Source organism: Sturnus vulgaris, chromosome 6 (assembly GCF_052056855.1).
Source record: "Sturnus vulgaris isolate bStuVul1 chromosome 6, bStuVul1.hap1, whole genome shotgun sequence".
Lineage (NCBI taxonomy): Eukaryota > Metazoa > Chordata > Aves > Passeriformes > Sturnidae > Sturnus > Sturnus vulgaris.
Window position 1 is genome coordinate 1,925,014 of NC_142248.1, and position 23,867 is coordinate 1,948,880.

General features: G+C 41.2%; 1 protein-coding gene across 1 annotated transcript in view; it reads left to right on the forward strand.

Annotated features, from left to right (window-relative positions):
* Nucleotides 1-4,661: 4,661 nt before the first annotated feature.
* MOB2 (MOB kinase activator 2) overlaps nucleotides 4,662-23,867 on the forward strand; it is a 106,943-nt gene continuing 87,737 nt past the window's right edge. The window contains exon 1 of the mRNA XM_014891522.2: nucleotides 4,662-4,883. Within this exon, the coding sequence (XP_014747008.1) occupies nucleotides 4,867-4,883 (17 nt within the window). The 5' untranslated portion in view covers nucleotides 4,662-4,866. The remainder of the gene's footprint in view (nucleotides 4,884-23,867) is intronic.

Consider the following 23,867-nt stretch of genomic DNA (forward strand, 5'->3'; position numbering starts at 1 on the left):
AGCGTCAGTTTGGTGACAGCCTGTCCACAGTGACATGCAATTGCCAGCACTGAGACAAAAGGAAACCCACACTCATCCCCTTTCAGAGCTCTCTGACACATGCAGATCGACCCGGCCATCCTGACCCCATGGGTGGCATTTCCCAAGCTTCCCAGCTGAAACTAAAGCTCTCTCTTCTTTAAAGTGAATTCAATTCATTTTAACGTAATTCTTGTATTCCACACTTGGAGGAACAGAGAAATCCACCTAATTTTTAGCACTCTTAAGCACTGGAGGTTTCTGAGCATTTGCACATCATCTCTCACAAGACTTGATGAAGAGGGAAGTGAGATTTTTTTTCATTTTCCAGATATGGAAGCTGAGGCAAAAGGCAGAGACTGCACATTAGTACCTAATTAGTGGGGGGAAAACGAAAAGCTGGTCACCACCAGTCTCATGTTTTGACAACCACTCATAAGTTGTCTGAAAGAGGAAATACCTAATAATTCTGTTTTTCTGTGACTTGAAGAGAGAAAATGAACCCTGGTCAACCTCCCTAGAAATGCAGACCCCCTAAGGACAGATTTTGCAGCCCTCTTCCCTAAAGCTTCACCCCTCTCTCAGACATCAGAATAAAAGCCATATTTCCCAGACAGTTCAGGACCCAAAAAGCCATTTATTGTTTCCAATCTGGTCCTCAGCAGGATTGATTGTCTTGTTGCAAGACTATATGTAAAAGGTCTTACTATTACTGGCAGTGATCAATATTTATAACCACTCACAGTGTTTATTTATAAAAAAAAAATCAAATGTTCCAACCAAGAAGAGATGCTTTTATTAATATCTAGGATGATTAATAATCATATTCAGAGTTGCAGGCAGGCCCACGCTGTCAGACTCATGCACTTTTCTCGTTCTAATGGCTCTGCAGGAATTTGAATCATAATATGTTTCATGCACAGGGACAAAGACGTTTTGTCTCAGGGAAGGAGTGTGTGGATGTTTTTGACTTAAAGAGCCAGTGCTGCATTCAGAGCTTTACAAATAGAGGCATTTTGAAGCCAAGCCCATCAGCCTGCCACATGTCCTGGAGATACACTGCATGGGGTGTATCTCCTGCTCTTGCTGAAGACCCAGATCAGAGCTGCAGGTCTGCAGCTTGCTGGAAAATGTCACACCCCCTGTGTGTCAGGGCAGCCATCACCTGCTCTGCTTCTCTGCCACCCACTGGAAATGCCTCAACTCGGCAAACAGGTTCACATCTCTGCCTCTGGAGGCCTCTCAGCTGTCCAGGGTAAGATGAGCTCCATGGGAATGACACTGCTTCAGATCAAGGGAGGAAAACTCATACAGCCCCAAACAATGCTCCATTCCTACAGCAAGGAGAGAAGAGGGAACATGCAAGGCTGATGCCTGGAGATCAGATCTGAGGCTGCTCTGCCCCACACCGGTGTGGGGTGGTGAAGGAAGGACAGGTGTTTCTGATGCAATAAGCCAATAAAGGAGCAAAGTTCACTCCCACTCCTTAGCGCTGGCTGTGCAAGGCGGTGTTTGCCCACCTGCATGTTGCACTTTTCCCACTGCAGGAGGTAAGGACAATTAAATCAGAGGCAGTAAAGGGACAGTTGCAAAGATACCGGTGCCTGGATTACTTCCTCATAGCCGCTCACCCTCTGCAGTACCCCTTTATTATCAGACAGGCAGAGCAAGCCGGCTAAAAGGCAACATGGAAATCAGGTAGATATGACAGCTGTTGTCTGGACGGCTATCAAATGTCCTGTTTTGCACAGGTCTAGTCATGAGAACCGTGGGACAAAAATAAGGAAGTAAATCTTCACACTTGCTATTGCAAGGCAGTTCTCAGCCAGCGCTGTGTCACTTTTGGGGCTGCAGTGTCTTTCTTCAGGGGTTGTGGGACATAACAGAGCCTTCTGACAGACAGGGACTGCTCTTAGATCCATCCTATCTTGTACTTTGGTTTTTATACTGAGCCCTGCAGAGCTTTACACGACTGCCAAATCCTCGTGCGAGATGTTTGTCTGCCCCAATTCCCGTGTTCTGGTCTGCATGGGATCCCCTCCAGCCTCCCATCAGTTTCCTAAAAGCTCTGGTGCTGCTGAGGAACATCTGGAAACAAAACCACGCTGTGCCTGGAGGCCAGGAGGAGAAGGGAATGTACTTTTTTTATTCCTGTTATGCCAGCCAGGCCAGGGGATATGGGTGGCAGAACAAGGAGGAAAGCAGCAAGTGAATGCAGTAATTCTTGCTGTGTGCCACAGGCCAAAAGCCCTACAAGCCAGGTCCCACAGGCCCACGGGGCACGCGTTCTGCCCAGACTGCCTGTCAATAATCTCACATTTTAAATCCTGTTAGACATGAGTAAGCTGTGGAACAGTAATCCAGGAGAAGAGTCGATGCAAAACCCTGCAACGTCAAGCATTATAAACCTCCCGGATCCTCTGCACTTCCTACCACATCTGCATGCCAGGGACCAGCGCTTGCTAAGCACCTTGTATTCATGTCCTACAGGGCCTGCAAGCCCTAAACAGGGGGCACCTTTCTCTGCCCATGTGCACAAAGGAGCCCCACAGCCTTCCAGGCTTGCTGTTGCCAAATAAATAATCGCTGTGATGCACTTTATAGAGGGCTTGGAAGGGCAGGATAACCCCTGGACACTGCTCTGGGACTGGGATGTCCTTTGCTCTTCAGAGCTGCTCATGCAGGGGCCTGATTGAATTGGGATGAACGTGAAATGCTCAGTCTGCCAGAGGGACTTCTGCAGTTTCCAGTGGCTGAAGGAAGAAGAAAACAATAAAACAAAACAGTAATGTCAATGGAAGTGTAATGTCAAGGAAAAAAAAAACATTATAAAATAATCACCTTAGGTGAGATATAGGTAAAGCCCTTGTGCCCTTGGAAGGTATGATACAAAGATAAATTAAATAGATATGCCTTGTCTGATTTTTTTTCTTTTACACCAGTAATTCTCCTAGTGCCAGTTGCTGTATGTTTTCCTTAATACAATCAGGAGGAAAACAGCTAATCCGACATGACAAACTCATTGTATCAGAAGTCATCTCTGCTTTAAAACATGTGTCATATGACTAAACACCCTACTCTTGGTACAATGCATCCCACAGTAAATTTGGATGGAGCTCATCCTCAAATGCCCTGCTAAAAATACCCATAACAAAGGGCAACAAGAAAACATAATTCAAATGAGGGACATCTGTTCTCAAATGTTTGCAGATAATGACTGGATCGAGTGTCTGCATAAAGGATAATTATTTTCTGCAGATGGTTTGATCCGGTATTTTAAACACTGTAAAAAATCCTTGCCCCAGCCACTCAGGATAGTATGGGGGGGTTTGCTGTAAGACCTTTTTGCCATCCTCTGCCACATTTCCTAAATGAAAGCATAAGTAAAACTAAAAACAATTAAAAGGTGAAATGTATTAAAGAGAAATACTGCATTGGAACACAGATAACATATATTTTCAAGTTCTGGAGTTCCGTTTCTTATGTTACACTGCCATACACCCAGATAATTCTCAGGCTGAAGTTTTGTTATAGGAGAAGGGCAAAATAAAGTAGTTAGGTGTTGTAAACACCTAAAAGGGATTCCTGGCAGATTCCAAAGGGAAGGTCCGTTCCCAAAACTACAGCACAATATGCTTTTTAATACAAAATAACTCTACCACCTTTCCTTAAGACAGAGAGGTACAAAACAACCATGACAGAGAAATATTCTTCTTAAGTCACCCCCTGACATCCCCTTGCAATGCAGTTATCCCCCAGGATAACGCTGCTATGTTGGAACTATTTTTGGAGTCCGTGCAGTGGCTGGGACTGACTCATCCACCCTGAACAAGTGGGGTCACAGGTGAGTGCCGGGGGGATGAGGGGACCTGGGGATCCCCATTCTCAGAGCATCACAGGGCTGGGAGGGCCCTTGGAGCCCCTGGCACAGCAGGTGGAGGAAGCAGGGTGATGGCTCAAACAGCCTTGGAAAGAAGGTCCTTCCCTTGGAAAACTGGCGAGTGCAGGGAGTCCAATGATATAAGCATCACTCTCCCATAATACAGGTTTTATTTAATACTCATGTCCAAAGCATGGGATCACCTGCAGCAGCTCTGCCTCCGAAGGCATCCCCACCTGAGCAGGTGCTGAGCAGGGAGATTGTCAAGAGGACATCACTTTCACGGAGCCTCTGGAAATGCTGTGCATCAATGAACACATGGAAAAGAGTTACATTTAAAAGTTTGGGTTGTGTAAACCTCAAAGAGTGCAGTGTTGGGCTGCCTGGGCATAGGTATCATCCCTTCAGAAGCTGTTCGGTCATTTTTGCAGGATAGTCTTGGGTCAGACCCCGTGGGAATTCCAGGTTCTCGTCACCGTCTCTAATTAACACATTCATTTGCCTTGCCAGCGCTGCCCCAGAGGCCCCGATACGGTGGTGCCTTAGCGAGAACTAGAGCACTGAGGTGCGGGCAGCGCGGCTCCCGCAGAGGGGGCCGGCTGATGCCGGGGGTCCCTGCCCCGGGGAGCCCCCCCCGGGGGGGGGGGGGAGCCGGACTACATCTCCCGGCGTGCCCCGCGCGGCCGGGCGGCGGGGCGGCGCGGGGCCGCTTCCGGGTTGGCCAGCGCGGTGTGTTTACTTCCGGCCGCGCCAGTGCGCGAGTGTCAGTCCGGGGGGGGCACCCGGCGGCCGCCCCGCCCGCGGCCGGGGAGGGACCGACAGACCGACCGACCGACCGGGGCAGGGACCGACGGACACAGCGGCCGAGGGAGGAGCCCCGAGCGCGCAGCGGCCCCGGCCCCCAATGAGCGGGCGGTGAGCGGCGAGTCGGCGGCCGCGGGAGCTTCCCGGCGCGGCGGGACCCAGCCATGGACTGGCTCATGGGGTGAGTGGGGCCCCGCTCTGCGTCCCTCCCTGCGGGGCTCTCCCGGCGCGGCCGAGGCGGCCCCGCTGCCGGGCAGCCCGAGCCCCGCGTGCGGCGCTAATGACTAATCAGTTCTGCCGGCGGGAGCGGGAGGGCGGCTGCAGCTCAGCCCCGGGCGCCTGCAGCTCAGCCCCGGGCGTCCCTGGGCGCCGCCGCCTGCGCCCGCGGGCACGGCGGGGTGCGCAGCAGCCCTCGCCTTGTCCCGAGCGCTGGCTCTCTGGAAAAGTAACTTTTCCTCCCCTTTCCGCGGTATAGGCGGGCCAGGTGTGGCAGCTGTCTGCGCTTCCCGCTCGTACAGTGCGGGGCTAATCCCCCTGCGACAGAATACCTCTCTAAACCGAAAGGCGTGCCAAGGTTTAAATGGCTTTCTGTGGGGAGGAAGAAGAGACCTCGGCAGAGATTAACGCCAAATCAGAGCCACGCCAGGGGGCTTGGATAGCCTGGGATTAATAGTGCTAATTACACAGAGACAGAAGGTAGAGAGCTGTTTGCTGCAGGTTTTAGGGCTGGAAACCTCAGTGCAGGAGGGGGAGATGCAGTTGATGGAGTGACCTGATACGCTGTCAGTATCCCAAACGAGATATTCTTCGTTACTTCTTGCATGAATTGTGCTGGCGACCTGCACTCAGGTGAACTGTGAATAATTATGCTTCAAAATCGCATGAGCTCTTGGTTTATGCTCCAGCAAAACTAGCACTGCAGTGATAACTTGCTCCCCTTAGTTTGTTCTTCACAGCAGTTCCTGAATGTGGTCTTTGCCATCCAGGTTGCCTCATTTTCTAACACTGATGTGCCTAGAACAGAAGGTAAACTCTTTTGTCGCAGTTGCTGGATGTGGTGTGTTTAGAAAGGTCATTGGCATGTGTGTCGCCTTTTGTCTGCTGCTGATCTGTTTGGTGGTGAGAGTGCACTTGTTACTTGCCTTCGCACAGGTCGCATCCAGCTCTCAAACCAGCTGTCAATACAAAGTGTTACTGTGAGTCTGACCCCTCACTCGCTCTGATGGAGGGAATGCTGAATATCTGTGGGATAGACACTGATGGCTGGCTTTTCCTCCAGCAGGCTGAGCAGCAGAAGGGCAGTATTTGTGACATGTGAAGGGGTTTGGGTGCCATGTCCTGCAAGCCTTGTGTCTTGTAAGTCACAGGGCTGCACTCTGGTGTTATGTGGTGTCAATGAAAATAGAAGTGACAAGCCTGTTTTGATGTGTTTTGTAACAACCGCGAAGTACAGGTGGGTCTGTTACATTGACTTTGTAAAAGTAAAAGCTGGAGTGTCAAAGAGTGTTACTGTAATTTCAAGAAAAGGTCAAACCCAGGACTTATGCAATTTACTTGTATGACTCAAAATACTACGTGCCCCACTACATCAGCTGTACTTATTCTGTGCAAATTGCACTGTAAAGCAGAAAAGAATCAAGGTTTATTTTAGTCAAACTGTCAGTATATTAGAATGATCGTTTTGTTATGAAAAATATTTTAGGCCTCTTGAAGTCACTACAAAAGAATTAGCATTTGTTCTGCACTTTTTTACCCAGGGTGGGTGGATCCATCCATGTGTGGAAAAGACTTGCCTGTTTTCCCCATTGTAATGGGAATGGGTCCTGAGTCATTTGTGTGTTACTCGCTTGTTCTCAGCTATTTCCTGATATGTTTCTCTCCTGACCGAACCCAGTATTGTCCCACTGATGCTGTTAATGTTTTCTCCCTTAAAACGCTGTTAGTTCTATTTGTGCACATGTCAGGGGAATGGTTGTATGTGATTATGGCAGGAAGGGGGAGCATTGATATTTTGAAGTGGAAAAGGCTGGAAGTCCTGGGGGACCCATTCTTATTTCTGGCCAAGTTATGCCTGCTGTTAGCATCTGTGTTTGTAAATGGAAACATCCGTCTTGCACTTGACAAAGAAATGAGGACATTTGCCTGCCCAGGCAGAAGTTGGGGTAATGCCACTTGCTCAGCCGTTCTTTAGTGGGAGCTTCAGGTGTTTGGGTCTCTGATGTTAGGAGGACAGGGCTGATGAAAAACCTGCATAATAATAGGAAAACAGGTCTCTCCCGGTAACATATTAGTTGGTGTCACTGCCTCTGGCAAGCAAAATGTGTTGGTCTGCCTCTTGGTGGTGTCTCTTTCCTAAGCGTCCTCACTAATAAAACAATTGTGATCTTTCTTACTCCTTTCTATTTTGGGAAGGTGGTGATTTGCAGTTTCAGCTTTTCATGTGCTTTCCCTACTCCTGCAGGAGGTCTTGTATGTCTCCTTATTGGCTGTGCTTTCTTAACTTTTTGGTGTGAGAAACACCCTCTGTGTTTTGACTCGGTGTTACTGGAAAATGATCCTTCGAGTGCAAGTGTGTTAAATTAGGCAGCAATAACAGTTGTTCCAGTTGTTCTCGACCCTTGGAGCTGGTGTCACGTTTATCTGATAGATGTTTCGATTGAGATCTGCTTTATTCCATCCTGGTCCTCTCCTTCTCTTGTGGTCCCTTGGAATGTGGAGGGGAGCCTAAGTTCTAATCATACCACAAAGAGCAGCAGCCCAAGTGTCTCTGATCACCTCAGAGTACTTAGTATACAAAAAAAACCGGAAGCTGAGGCTTACAAACAATAGTGAATTTATTACGGATTAGCAAACAGCTACAGGCTTATGTGGTCACACAGCAGAACTTCTCTGGGTGCTGCCTTGTGTTCAGTCAAGTGTTTCAAAATCCAGTCAAGTCCTAAGGAAGAAAGCTGAAAAGAATGAGCTGCTGGCATGGTATGATGCTCTAGTTTAGCACCAAAGTAAAGCCAGAGTCTTTTCTGTGGTTGATTAGTATATATGGCCCTACCACTGCAGCATTAATACTGATGTTGGTGGAACTCTGATTTCATCTGGGCATTCTCTCCATTAAAAAAAAAAAAAAGACCATTTTGAGCTTATTTGTTTTACACAGGATATATTTTAAGTGCAATTTTGACTAGGGATCAGTGTTGCTTAATTGCTTTGCTCAAAAACATTTGCCAGAGATCCATATTACCCACTTTGGAAGAGATTCCAAACTTTTCTGTTACAAATAGCATTGATCTGCTCTTGAAGTTCAAATTAGCAACAAAGGCAGGCATTGTTCCTTCACTTATGAAACTTGCTTTTTAAACTTATTTTTAAATATCATAATTGGATAGGAGTAAAACATATTAATGGTGCTAATAAACCTGACAGGTTTTCATCTTTAGCAGTGCTGTCTGATGCTGTAATGTATTTTTTTCATAGGAGAGGAGTATTGAGTACTGTAGTGGTTTTGGTGAGCTGCTGACTATTGAGTATTGTAGTGGTTTTGGTGAGCTGTTATGCAATAAGGGAAGAGAGAAACCAAGTATTTTACAAACAACTACCTGTTAAACACAATCATAATTTGAGCTTCGTCTCTACTATAAACTTGGTAGTTTAGTAGGTTAATAGACTATACTACTGAAGCTGAGAGAGATGCTTACACTGATTTGACAAAGATTCACAGCTCCTTCTCTCAGCATTTATTAGACTATAAGCACAATAAAGAGAGGCTGTTTGCAAGAGGGATTTCTTCTCCATTTAACTTTTAGGTCTTGTTATCCATACAGTCCTACCATCCCTGCTCAGTTATTTGTTCTTTCATATGTTGGCCTAGTGACTTAAACAGAAGGGTCTAAAAATGAAGGCCATCCTTGTCTCATATTCCACATCTTAAGCTTTGAGGACAGTTGGAGAAAAGCAATGGCCTGGAAAGATAAGGAAATTACGGACGGCAGAAGAAGCAAACTTCTGGTCAGGATATTTGTGCCTGAAGACAGCACAGACTGTTTCTGCCTGCTCAGGTGATCTGTGGTCTGCAAGACAGAGCAAGTGGCTACTGTAAACTGAAAAATGTCTAATAGAAACTAATAGCCCTCACACTTGCAGGTTTCACTTTGTAATGTCAGTCAATCCATTTTAAACACGACATATATGTGCTGCCTTGCATAGTCTTCATCTCATCAGGATAGGTCGTTGGAAAGTATGTTGTAGTGAAATAGTACAGTAATTATGCAAATTCAGTCTTTTTGAGTATATGCTATACTGGTGATTTTTAAAAAACAGTGTAAGAGAACTTCTCAAGGTCAGCAGACTGCTAGATTTGTTTGGTAGAGGAGACTTGTATGTCATGCATTTATTTTATTCAGCTGTAACTGTCAGGGACTTAAATTTAAGCTGGCAGTTTTTTCACTTGTTTTGGATATAGGATTTTGCCACATTACCCCTGTGGTAATTTTAAAGGCTAGAAGAAAAGTAACACATACTGCTGTTTTGTTGTCTTCCATTCTGCAGTGGTGGAAGGGTCTTTTAGAAATGTCCTCATAAGGCCTTAAGACACTGTCCAGATGAGCTATGGTGAAATAGGAATAATATTGTCATGCAGAGAAGTCCTAAGCTTGAGCTAGAACAGCTGAGGACTGTTTGTGAAAAAAGCACACCAGTGTTGTAGTTCTGAGTCAGTAAAGACCAAATATTCTGTTTGTCACCTGTTAGACTAAACCTTTGTTGCTTTTGAATGGGGTGCACTAGGATATCTCGAGTTGGAAGGGAGCCATAAGGATCATCAAGTCCATTAATTGTAAGGAGGGCATCTTGTAGTGGGAGCAGTGAGAAATCATCCAGCGAGCTTAGCTGTCAGTTTGGCTGGTGTGTCATACAGGTGAACTCACCTTTATCTAGCAGACCTTTATGTAAAAAGTAGGTAATGATTTTTATTCTGGGAACTGTTCAAAACTTCCTAATTATAGAAAATATTTCTATTAAAAGGAAGAAAGGAATAACACTGGACATTCTTCAGCTGCTGTAGCTGTAGGGACTGCTTTCCTCTTTATTCCCTTTAGTCATTTCCAGTGAAGAAAGTCTCCTGCCTTTAAAAGGCAGTCTTCCCTCTCGAAACTGCTGCAACCTCTCACCTTGCACAGCTTGCATGGTGTGTATCTTTGTTCCCTTTTCTAACTGACCTCACAACAGGTGTTTCCCTTGCATTCCATTCCCTGCAGATTCTTGGCTTCACATGCCATTTTTCCTACTTTGAGGAAGCTGAAAATAACTCAGAGCGGGTAAACCAGACGTGTATGGTCTCATTGGGCAGGAAATATTCACATGCTCCTTATTTGCTTCTATTTATAGGTCTAACATTACCTGTGGGGTCCCAGGTTGCTCTCCCCACATAAATCTAGGTCTGTCTGTGAGTCATTGGCAATCCATTCACTGCTTACTGATGAGACTTCGATAGTACCTCAAAGCCTTAGCAGAGAAGAGCAGTGCCTCTGCTGAACCAGAACTTAACCGTGAAACAGCTACATAATGCTGTCTGCAGGTAAAATTAGATCTCCATTAAATATTAACTTGTAATATTCATTAGTATAGTAGTGGAAATGTGCTGTAACTTTGAAATGTGAGTTTCAAGGGCTATTAGAGTTGTAGAAAAGGAGTCATGACTGTAAGAGAGCAATTTAAATTTTCCAGGTGTTGTTCCCTCGTGTCTCCCAGGTTCTGAAAGTGCTCGGTTATATTACTGAGATGGTCACTGCCGAGGTTCTTCTTTTGTAGTGCAGAACAGGTTGTAAATAACTGCAGAGCCTTGCTCCCTGAAGCGTCCTGGTATAGTTAATTATTGATTTCTTGGAGAAAATGCCAAATAAATTCTGCATTTTAAAACCTTTGTTACTTTAGCAAACCACAGAATTTATCAGTAAGTTACTTTGGTGAGTACAGTGCACATGAATACTGGTTTTGTCTTATTAGAGTGCTCTTTTTCCGGTATGCTGAGGGACAAGAAAAGTAGGTAATTTTCAAAGTCCCTAAAGAACTATTACTTTACTTAGAAAAAAAGTTGAATATTCTTAAAGTGTAACAATACTCCTTCCTTGCATGTCTCTGCATGTTACCCTCTTCTCCTTTGCAGCAGCATCAGGATGCAGGAGGACTGGTAGGTTAAGACGCTCATCTGAATGAAAACAAATCTTTCTTTTTTTTCTGCCTTGTTTCCTCTCTTCAGGTTACTTTTCAGCTAAATGAGTTCCTGCAGCCTGTATGTGTGGCTACATGAATAATGTTGATAGCATGATGGTGTTTGTGAGAACAGAAAGCTTAGGGAACACTTACTTTGGTGGCAGCAAGGACTTTAATCAACTGAATGCGATCATGTAGTAATGTGATTATTAGTGGTAATTACTCTGAAAATAATTAGTGATCTATTTTCTGGTGCTGTATCCTTCTGCTTGAATGTTGGGAAGAACTGCAGAATGTCTGAAAATAGGAGATGCCATGACTAGGCTAGTATCCTGGAGCAGGCAGTGGAATCACAGCACTGTCACAGTTGCTGTCCCACAGTGTTACATTCAGTTTAAGGCTAAACTATAAATATACTCATCGTGACCTGGATATTTATGAACAACTCAGACTTTACAATTGGCTGTAAGTCGTGTTTCATGTACCTGAGAGAAGTGCTGGCTGTGTGTGGTGTGGATGTGAAGGTAGGTGGTTCTCTGGGTGCCTGGCTGAACCCAGCAGTCTCATTCAAGAGAGTGCTCAGGAAGCTTTTTTCATGCATGATGGCCTACATGACTTTGCCATATTTCACTGGCAGTTTCCATCTGTTACATCTGCTGGATGTGGGCCCAGGGAAAGCATACTTGAAAGAGTAAAATTAATAAGAGACTGCAGTTTTTAGATAGCTGTGTGTACAAGTTTGAACTCAGTATTGTCAGATCTGCATATTCTGCCATCATTGATGACCTCTCAAACAGCTTTAATGTGTGTTTCTGCTAGTGGAATACTACTGAAGTGATCCTGTCCATTGTTTTTTACCCTTTACAGTTGGTGATAAGGTTGTGAAGCTTGCTTGCTAGGTTCTTTTTTTCAAAGTCCTTAGCAATTTTTCCACTCATCTCACTCTGCAATTAAAAAAAAAAAAAAATAGCTGTGTCCTTAACTGTAGATGGAATGAATAAATCTGATTATTTAAATTTATTTTTGCAATCGTGTTGTTTAGAGTGGTACTGGAAAGTGTTACATCAAGTGAGGCTACTTGAGGAAGAACTGTTGCTTCATGGCCTTGTCCTGGCACTTCAAACAGTTGCAGTCTAGGAGCTTCCCTGTTCCTGGGACTGTGTGCAGTAATTTTAAATAATTTAATTTTCCTGCTAGAATGATGAATGTAACTAAATATCTAAAGAGCAGTGAGATAATTTTACCATTTGGAGCGGAAAATACATCAGTTTTCTCAAAAGTTAGTTTCTTTTTATGCTGTCAGCCAAGAAAAACTGGTCAGTGTGCAAGTTTTTCACACAATCTGCAAACCTCTGTCCCTGGTTGTGGGAAAAGAGCATTGAACACACACACAAAAAATAACCCCCAAGCCAGAATTTAGATACAATTTTCTGCAGAATGGGACAAATTAAACTGGAATCAAGACAGGGATGACTGTCATAAATCAAATTCCTTCTTACTCCGAACACTGAAAGAGTAAAGCCATTAAGCTAAAATGTAAGCCTGCAGAAAACTGTATCTTTAAATGATCCAGGTCTGGTAACTTGAGCTCTTCAGAATATATCTGCATGCTTTTTAATTTCTTTTCCCCTTCCTTTCTGCACTGCTTGTTGTAAAGGAGGTCCCTGAATCTTTTTATCATCAGTGTTCAATGACTGTTGTCCCTCTTCTACACTGAAATGTCAAAATTCTTGGGACCTCTACCTGAGAACTCTCCTTGTATTTACACATAATGAACACAAGTTGTATGAAGCAGGTTGTATAGAAGTGATCTTGACTCTTTTTTTTTTTTTTCCTCACTGCTTCTGTTCATAAACTTCAGTCTAGAATTTCCTCTTTTAGAGAACTTTTGTTTTACATGGTTCTTCATGAACTACCATGGAGTTGCTCAGGAGAGGCTTTGTTCCTTCTTAATAAGTTATGCAAAACTGGATGGAGATGTTTTTTATGAGGAGGTGTCTACTTTGCAGATGCACTCAGGTTAAAGCATTAACTCTGTGGTTTCATGTTTGTGTCAGGTAAATGATAAATATCCCTTTTTTGTGTGTTTTTTTTTTCTTTTCTGTTTTTGTTGTTGTTTTGGTTTTTTGTTGTTTTTTTGTTTTTATTTTTTTTCTGATTTTTTTTTTTCTGTTTTGTTTTTTGTTTGGTATTTGTTTTGGCTTCATGTTTTGTTTGTTTATTTGGTTTTTGGTTTTTTGGTTGTTTTTTTTTGTTTCCAGTCAGTCTTCTGTCTGATGATATCCAGGTGTTGCTGGAACTCCAGTCTGTAAAACCTTCATGATGGTCATGTCTACTGTAGGGTTAGTGTGTGGCTGTTTTCCATCAGATATGAAAGGAACCAAGTTTGTAGTGAGGGCTAATAACTTTTATTTGACCAACAAATGCACTTGGGAAAGAAATAAAAAGCTTCTGAGTATGGTTGTATCTCTTGTTTATGTTAATAGACTGTTTTGAACAAAACCATGTTAATAGTACAGTTCCATGTCAACTGAAGAAATCTCACCTGCTGGTTTAACCAGGGACTGGTACTTTTTTAAGGAGCTGACCAGCCTATATTCAAAAAGCCATATTTGGGCACTGATCTTGCAATTTAAGGTTATCTGGATGACTTCTAGGAAGGGCTTTTTTTTTTTTTTTTTTTTTTTTTTTTTGCATAGTATTCCTTGGTGGGCATCTAACAGCAGTTGTTCTTATTGTGTGCCTTCCCTTCTTCACCTGATTATTGTGGTGCCATTGATGAGCAATTTTTGAAGACTAACCTGAAATTTCAGGGTTTTTTGGATGCTTTTATGATTGCTTCTTATTAGACATATGATAGTTTCCTTAGCATATGGTCTGGTGTAGCAGAGGTTTTAGCTTTGAGTTCAGGGTGCTATTCAAAGTGCTGAATTGGGTGATTTGCATTCTTATAACCCCAGAGTGTCTATACTGAGGTTTTCCTCCCTTGCCCCACCCTGATGAATATGAAGGTACTGGCCTGAGTCATTTGAGCTTGTTGAGGCTTGAGCAAGTGGAGTAAAGTGCTGTGAAAACTCATCTGAGAAAGGGGAAGATTGTGGGCTCCTGCTTGTAATGCACAAGCATTTAGGTATTTAACTGCAAGTCTGTAGGTAATGTGGTTGGTTTGTTGGTTTGCTTTTTAAAGGGGACCTTTCTGTTTTCACACAGTACTGTAATAAGCTGGTAGTTTTTGTTTTGGTTCTTTTTTTTTCTTTAATGTTTATAAGTATTTTTCCAGGCTTGTTTCAGACAGGATGTGCACAGTCATCCACTGAAATGTAGGCAGTTGTTGCTATATGTGGTATAACTTTTTAAGTGGGTAGGCTATTTACATGTTCACACACTTGTATTTTCTCATTATTGTTCATAGAATCAATATTTCTGTTTAAATCAAGTTCCTCTTGGTTTTTGGTAGAGTGAAGAGTTAGCAGCTCCCACTGTTTGACTCCTTGGGAATACTGGCAAGGAGGCATCTTAATGAATAAGTATTTTTTGCAGCTCATTAAACACATGCAGTGTAATCCACTATCTTGCAGGACAAAATCACTTCCTGTTTTCTTTTCTTTGGTTGGTTTGTTTGGGTTTTTTTAGTTGTAGTCCATTCTATAATTAAAGAAGAAGTAATCTTACCTAGTAGATTAATGAATTCCCATGTTTAAACATTTTATTCTGAAACATGGGGGGGCGTTATTATGAAGTAAAAAAGTTGGCAAGAATTTCTTGAAAAGGAAGTAATTTTATTATAAGACAGACACATTTAAACACATTGGTTTTACTTGCTTAGGTGTGTCATCTATCCACAGTATTTCTGAATTAAGCTGAAAATGTAAAATAAAAGGTGTTAAATATTTCAGTAGGCATAATGATTTAAGCTGTCATGGAGGTTGCTTAATTTCTGAAGGACAACTTCCATGAAGGTCTTGATGTGTTTTAAAAGATGCAATTCAAATTCACTCCTTTCACTTCCTGAGTGCCAATGACAAACAGTAGGGAAAAAAAAAAATTTGAAAGCAAACCTGAGAGTGCCTGAGAGATATCACCACACTGATGGTCCCCAGTGCTAGAAATAGCCCTGCTGTCTGAGGAAGGAGATTTTGAGCAAAGAGAAAGCAAATATAGGAATAAAGATGGTGTTTATGCATGCAATAAAACTTCACTAGCAGACATCATCATTTCCTGTCTGGGTTTAATAAAGGAATTTTCCATTATTACTAAAAGCATGATTTTTTATTTTTTTTTTTTAATACTGCACACAATAGTATCTTATGTACAGTCACTGTTGGTAACTGAACCGTAGCTGTCAAAACAGATGCCTGAAGAACTTGGATCCGGGGAATTCCAAAAAGAGCGAAGACCTAAAGAGTGATTTATTGTTCATCCAGATAAATGTCTCTGGCCTGGTTTGTCACATGTTCCAATTTAGCAAGTAGAGACCTGCAGCAGGCTGCCAGGTGATTAGGCTGAAATGTGCAACTTTGTGCAAAATGTTGTCCTCTGCTGTTACCTTTGAAAGTAGCGTTCAGTTACTGTTCCGTGTTTTCTGCTCTTCCTGTGTCCGTCAATTCCTGTAGAAGCCAAGCTGGACATGGTCAAGCTGTGGAACAGTGGAGAAGGTTAAAGGCTGTTGTGATGGGGGAGCTAGACTGCAAGTGCAAACCAAATCCACACAGAGGTTTTTGTTCCTAGCAAAGTGAAATAGGAAGATGTTCTTGTTTTTTTTCCTCTATCCATCTTAATTCTGCAATTCACTAACCTTTGTCTTAAGCTTTTTTAAAATGGCACAAAGTTCTAGTAGCTCTGCAGAGAGAAAGTTGATTAAAAGTGTTGAGTATTGCTGATCAAACAGTGGAGTTGATTGGTCAGTATTCTTTAAAATAAGAGGGATAATAGATCCTAGATTTGGTATCTTTTTGGATGAAAAATAATGCATTGTTAGCAAAGGGTGTTGCAAATATGAAGTTTCTCAAAGACACTAAATAAAATCAACTGTCCCTTTATCCTTTTGCTGGTATATGCTAAAGTATTTGGACTTGTAACATGTAAATGAAAAAATAAGGCAGGATTCAAGAGCTGTGGGAATAACTAGTGCAAATTGGATCCATGTTCCCACTGACAGTAATAATGTTCCTGCTTACAGGAACTCTCCCCATGACTTGTTTCTCTAAGATCCCTGGAGACTAGTGGTGTGGGTGGAGTGCACAGGACATGAAGTAAAAATACTGTGTGATAAACCTGTCTAAAAGGAGTCTAATCTCCGGGGGAGACAATGGTTATCATCTAGCCATGGGTTACTCATTAACTTGTGGTTCCTAAAACAAATATTATTCTAGAGTGACAGCCAGCTACTAACATGAAATTTACTTTTTAATCTCATTTTGTATTGGCTTTTTTGTATACCAGTTGTTTGGAGTTTAGTAGTAAAATGACTATGAGAGTTTCACATCAGGTGCTCAGACCTTCAAAGAAAATACGAGTTCTTCAGTATGCTCTTGTTACAAAATCAAACCCAGAAGAGCTTCAGGTTAGCTGGGTTTCAGTCAATACTTTTTCTGCTTCATCATGTGGAAAAGCAACAGCAAGTTCAAAAATGAGGGAGAGAATAAGCCAAAGTGGGTTGAAAGACAATTGACTTGCCAGTATAGTTTGACAATAAAGAATAATTTTGGCATATGGCATAACACTGGAAGGGTGGAAGAATAATAAATAGGAAGAATTTCTGTATACAGCCTGTAGTTGAGCTGAGAATTTAAATTCTATGATTCACTAAGGTAAGTAATACAATTCTGTAAAGAGTAACAACATTAGCAGGAGTGCTAGCAAGGATAATGCTGATTTTCAGTCCATGCATCAAAGCTGAGCAGTCAGTTGGGAAGAAATTTCTCTTGGGATATGGTGTTGGGCAATGAGCTGCATTTCGAGAGATTTATGGAGTCTTCTGAATCATTATGGTGTTGGGTACTATCAGAATGGAGTACTGGTCTTGGTAGGCTGTTGTTTTGCATTATGACAGCTCTGAGATGCAGAGCTGGATATTCAGAACATATTTGCTTAACAGCACAGTAAAGACTAATCTTCTGTTTGTAAAACCTCCCCTTTTCATGTACAGGAAGTTGAAATACTTCACAAAAATCTGATTACTACAGAGGGACAAGAATGTAACTCCCTTCTGAAATACCTCTTGTAACACTTATTTTCAGTATCTGATTCTTTTTCCAAAAGTACTAAATGTACTGGTGTTTGAGCTTGGAAAAAAAGCTGCTGTTTGTGTTTGGAAAACTTCAAATACTCATGGAATGCCTTTCCTCATGATTTTTATGTCGTATACTAGTTGTACATTTTCACCTCCAAGATGTCTGACAGAAAGATTAAGAAATTGATACTTATTTTTCACTGTTTTAAGTTAATATATTCTTGACTATGGTCAATTTTTTCAGATTTATTATTCATGAAGTCAGCTGTCTTGTTAGCATATTTCATTTTTGCATTTGTTTAGGGGCCCTGATTTATGGTATGTGGTTCTGAAGGATGACATAAGTCACTCTTCTGGTATTTGCTGTTCATTGTTGAAATGTCACCTTTGGGACTGTCGGTGTCATTTGACAAATGTTAATCTTTCTAGTAACTTTTAATGATCTTGATAATGCAATGATAATGAGAGAAGATGATGGAAATGGTTATTAGGGGAGAAGATTTGAAATTCTATGGGCTTTAAAGTATTCCAGGATATTAATACCGAATCATGGTGGCGCTCTTGCTTTTTATTTCTAGTTTTCTGGAGGTGAAAATATTTTATTTCTAGTTTTCTGGAGGTGAAATTTTCTCTTTCCTCCCCAGAAGGAGGTAAGAATTACAGTAGAATCTGTTTCAACATCGTCAAGAACAGAATGTAAATTTGGAAATGACACCACTTGGTTGGTATATGAGTTGTATTATTGATCTCCTATTGTTTCTCTAATCTGTACTTGCTTGTTTTTCTTAATTTAAGTCTTTTTTCAAAGACAAATATTTACTTGTGTTTTCAGAGAAGCCAGATGGTACATTGGCCTTGGTGGTCTTGAATCTTCAGTGCTTCCTGAACAGTTTAAGTTCCTTGAAACTTGCTTATTCCTCTTGGTTATTCTGAGCTTAAGCTTTTAAAATTTATATTAACTTCTGTCACAATCTGAAGAATTGTTTTTTGTGATTAAAACAAAATAATGCACTACAATATTAAAGTTTAAGCCGGTTTGCTAATTATAATCCTTCAGTAGGAATTAGCATCTGGATATAGGAAATAAAAAGATCATAGGTTGAAGGTGCTTTCCCTAAATGTAACTGCCATTTAAAATTATGTAAATGCCAAATTGAAATTTCTTCAGACAGAATGCTTAGGCTGAGGATCTGTGATGAAAAGAATAATTATTGGAGTTTTTTCTCATTAGATGAGTGCTTTCCCTGTTGATGGGGTTTTGTTGGTGTCATGTGTGCACAAGAGAGATCTCAGGATGTGTTCTTAATGCACTTTGTATTTCTCAGTTCTGAGATTAGTTCTGTGGCACTAGCTTAATAAACCTACCTTTATTTATGGGGTATAAATAGAAAAGTCTTGATGAGGAGACATGTAAGCACTAAATATGTGGAAGTAGATACAATTCTGCTGGATATTGCAAGGACTAATATATAACCAAACCAGTTCAAGCAGCTGATCAGTTAAGTACTACCTGTGGTTTGTTGGTATCATGCTGAGAATAAATCAGGTTTGTGTAGTGACTGGAAATGACCTTTTTACATTCCTTGGAACTTTTTTGCACTTTAGGCTTGGGAGAACCTACTCCTCTTCCCTGACTTGCTTCTTTAGTAAGTTTTAAGTCAAATTGTTATGAAAATATTGTGTACAGGTTGTTGTACATGTAGATTTCTCATGAATTTGCAAAGTGTTTAAAAGATAACTAAAGTATGTATTGCAGTGTCCAACATTTGAGTCTTGTTCCTCTGCACTTTCTAGTGAAATTCCATTTCCTTTAAAATACAGTAGACCTTGACTCATTCAGGTATTACATCCTCCAGAATATCTTGGAGAAGATTTAGTCCTATATCATCTAAAGAATGACCTTGTCCTATGCCAATGGAGCAGACGAGGCTGTAGCAGCTCTTATGAGCCTTTATTATGAAAAGGTGTGCAGATTTTAGAAGTGCTGTCTCTTCTGTCCTCTTTTCTTTACGAGGTATAGCTTTTACCAAAACAAACTACTGAAGAAGTTGCTGATAAATTCTTTGGATAATCGTGAAAGTAGTTCACATCTGGGAGTGGAAGGAAACCAAACAAAAAAAAGGTGAACTTGCAGTGCCTGCTTCCTCAGCTGCACTGTGGTAGCAACATTTGTAACCTCCCTGGCAGACTTCAGTGGGTTACACCTTGTCCAAAAAGCTGTCTGGATTTTTAGCATGGCTGTGCCAAAGCAGGAGGTTCCCTTTCTCTAGGAGAGAACCGTTGCTTTCTATTGCTCCAGTTTCTCCTTCCAGTAAGTTTACCGAGGACAGCGTTTCTCTTACCACACCTTGCAATTATAATAAACAGAACTGACATAAGCACAAACTAGGAATGGTTCTGAAGACTGGTCATCATTAAAAAGCCCCCAAGTAATGATACTGCTATTTTATGTTGACCCATGTTAGACAACAGCTGTGACTGTTCTCAGTGTTTTGGATGCTCTTGTAAATAAAATTGTGTTCAAAAATTTGGAATTAATTCTCCATATGCCCCAGTAGCCTTCGCTTGCTTTAATTTTCACTACTGTGACTATGAGGGAGATATCTTTACCTGATATCTGACAAGTGAACACAAATTTCTTCCATATGTGTCATTGCCCTTTTTTTTTTTTTTTTTTTTTTTTGGTCACAGCTTGATATGAGAACAAAAGAAAGCTGGGGACCCTAGTGAGAATGTTAGAGAGGGATTAACAGAGCCTCGTAGCTATGGAGTTAAGCTGGGCTTCTGTTTTCACTGCCAGTGACATCTTGATTTATGCATACTGGGGATGTTTTTAAACACAGAAGCAATAGCAAATAAGACAGTTTGCTTCTAGCCTGTGTTTCCTGCAGGGCTTCTTGGCTTTCCCTTCCAGTTAGACAAGAGTATTCAGAGCATAATCTTGTTTTTCCATCCTCTTCTTGCCGTTTATTTGTTTGCTGGTTATGTAAAGCTCTCGGCTTGAATTTGTTCTCTCCTTGCCCAAATATTCCTTGAAGATATAAGTTGGGAATGTGCATACCAAAAAAAAAAAAAAAAAAAAAATCTCTTTTGCACATCCTGTTTTCCAATAGTGTTATTTCCTTCAGTGTGACGTTCCTACTGAGAATATGGCTGCAAGGATATCTTCTGTGTGTGACCAAGGAGGTGACTGCTGAGAACTGTGCACAACACATGGTGTAAGAAATGAGCAAGGTCATTGTAACTAAGGGATGGACTTGTCATTTTCTGACTAGCATTTTGTATACTATAGATATCTAAGTCTAAATTGCAGTCCAGGATTTGGGTTTGTTGGGGGGGGTTATTTGTTTATTGGGGGGGGTTGTTTGTTTGTTGGGGGGGATTTTTTGTTTTTCTCAGGGTTCGTAGTAAGAAAAGGGTAGTCAGTGTGGTAGCAGTAGGAATGGTCACGCTGTCATTGTGGAGCAGCGTGCCCGCAGATGAACTCGCCCAAACACTGCAAAGAGCAGTCAGGAACAGGAATATAAAACTTCTCCCTTTACTTATTTCAAAGGTGCAGATTGCTGAGCTAAGCAAGCTTGCAAAGTTGAGATGGATTAGCCATAAAGTAAGCATTAACTACTGTGAAAACAAGCCTTCTTCCATTGCCAAGCACTTCTGAGTGGCCTGCTGCTGGTCACTTGCTAAAAGGTGACATAATTTGCAGTTCTAACAGTGTGACACTGCTTGCCTGCCACACTGAAATACTTCTCAGGATTTCAACATACATGAATATATTTCTAGTGAGCATAATTTTGCTTATGGGTTTAATCTAAAAGCAGAGTGATTGATGGAATTTTATTTTTATTACAAAGGCAGGAGCTTTCAGAATGTATCAAAGGAGTTTTACTGGAAAGATGATGGATTTTAACCTCCAGGCCTGTCTCAGTGATCTTTAGTATTAAATTGCTAATATAAGGTACTGATTAGGATCTTCCCATTCAATGAAATCATATTACTTCATCTTTTGTAGGTTTCTGTGAAACAACCTCTTAAGGTAATGTAGTTACAGTGCTGATAAGAAGTAAAATATACCTTCATATTTGTAAAAAAGCACAGGAGTGTAGAAGCTTCCTTGGTCCTTTAAGTGCTCTAAAACAATAAGTCTAATTTTTGCTACAGCGAATTTAACCATACTACTTCAGTGTTGGTTTTATCAGTAAGTCTTTGCATGGTGTTTGTCATCCATTTCTAATACTGTACCTTGACTTTGTATTGTACCACACAGAAACTGTGCTATCTCTTTTTTTTTTTTGAGCTATGATAAAATATAGATGATAATTTTTTATTTTAGCAGAGTTTGAGACTGAACATAATGAAAAGGCAAATTTATAGCATGTGGGTTTTTAATTTTATTTTTTGCCTATTAGAATTCTCTTCCAGTTCTCCTAGTGTGAGAATATTTTGCATATTATACAGAAGAAATGGTTCTAATGTTTGTTTTGTCATATAACGAATCAATTTTGGTTTGGAAAGTTCCTCTCCCTAATTCCTATCTTTAAAGTCTTTGTTATGATTCTAATTAGTAGGTATTAGCATATGTATAAAAATGCAGAATGTGCAAGTACTATTTGGAAAATTAAATGCTAGGTTTAGCTCGTCATTTTGTATCATTGAGATTTATTTTGAACAAAACATTAGCACACTGGAGTATGAAAAGTATAAAATTATAGCATAAAATCAACATCAATAAAAATCTGTCTTGTGTACATGGCTTTTCCCTCTCTTAGTATCCATGCAGCTGGGCAGAGAAGGAGCCATGTAACAAATGTGTTGCTACTCTTCATGACTGAGACTGGATGAGGTAAACGTAGAATTCTCAATATGGAGTTGAAAATATAAAAACATTAAATTGCTTTTATAATATTGAGAAGTGGGAAATGGGGTGGATCACTTTGAGGAGGAGGAGAATTTTCCTCGCCAGACAAAACACACATATATTTGTTTGGCCATTTGCAATAATGGGCCATCCAGCATAAATGTTGGTATCACCATGCCTGCAATAGCCCACAGTCACTCTGGCTACACCAGGAGTTGTGCCCAATCATTTCTACTGTGATCCTTCCTCTGTTTTTAAAACCTTCTCTTCTGGAAAAGGTGAGAGGAGAGGTGAGAAGAGCTGTAGAACTTCCTAATTTTCTCAGATTTGGCATCAATACCTGATTTGGTATCTTTTGCTCATTACACATGACATAATTTTCTATTACATATGCTTTACTTTCTCTCCAGAAGAGAGAAAGCAACTGAAACAACTGAAGCTGAAGTAACAAGAGGAGAATCTGTAAAGGCAACCTTGAAGATTTTCTGTGGAACTGAACTTTAGGTATAGTTTTACAAGGAAGAGCAGGTCTTTACAAAAAGCACCACAGTATCCTGTAACAAAATTCTTGCTATCACACAAAGACACTCCAATTTATGCAGTAGTTCCCTGAGCACCTTGGAACTGCTGAGAGAAGTGCCCTCCTCTCACTGTTGGAGCTGTTTATTCCTCTCCCTTGGCCTGCTCCCAGCTTGAGTGCTCGGGAATTGGATTCTGCTACTAGTGATGCAGCTTAAAACTAATGGAAAGAAAACAGCATTTTATTTCAGTTGGGATCAATTCCTGATCCAATTCACTGTACAGCTGCACAAGTACCTCTGCATGGGAGAGGCACAGAGGGAAGATTGGAGTGATAGAGGGGGGAGAGTGATCAATTGTAATGGTGATAGTGACAGTTTGCTGGCTTGATGTATTAGTGGAACTGTGTCATTAGGTGCTATGGAAACTTGTTATGTGCTAGACAAGATGAAATCTTTTTTCTATAAAACAGGCTAAAATAATCCATTTTCAGTTAAGTAATACGTCCTCTGAGAAATAATTGTTCCAATGTCTATGAAGTTGTTCTTCACATTTGCTCCAGCTGTGGAGCCAGAAATGTCACTGACAGAACATGCTTCTGTTTGGTGGGAGAAGAGTAACCTTACATCTGGTATCAAAGTGTAATCAGTCAGGATGGCCAAGTTGGTAAGCAGAAGATCAGAGGGGCCAGGGCAGTTGCAGAAACAAGCTGCATGTCAGCTTGCTGGTTATGCTGTTTAATTGCTGCAGATTTCATGAGGGTTTGTGGTGAGGGTTTGTATGTACGTGTGTGCTTTTATGGGGTGGTGGGGAATGCTAATGTGGTTAATATGCTTCAACAGATGCTTTAGCACACTTTCCATAGATGTAGTTTTTGACTGAGACTTAGCCTTTCTAACTTGATTATCATTGTTTGAAGAATAGTTTGTACATCAGCCTATTTTCTGCTAAAATTAAACTGGCACTCTTTTATACTCAAGTTGCTTTGCCACAGCAAAGTGAATGCAAGTTGGAGTCATTCTGTGTAATTTCTTTTGTGTTCTGTCACCCTCTATTGTAACAGCCAGCAAACAACTCCACTTTAAGTTATGCCTGTCTTTTGCTATTTTTTTTCCTGCTGACATAATACTCGGTACTCTGGGATGCTGTGTATCCTGGGAACAAAGATGGATTCCCTTTGTGGGAAGCCACATGTTGCCTTTTGGTAAAGGACTGACTTAGATATAACACATTGCCCATTGCTGAATGTTAGGTCTGAAATCCTGTTTATTGAGTATATGATTATAGAAGAATAATGATAAATGTGCTCCCTCCGTTAGTGCCACAGATGGCAAACTTGTGCTGGCCAGGGC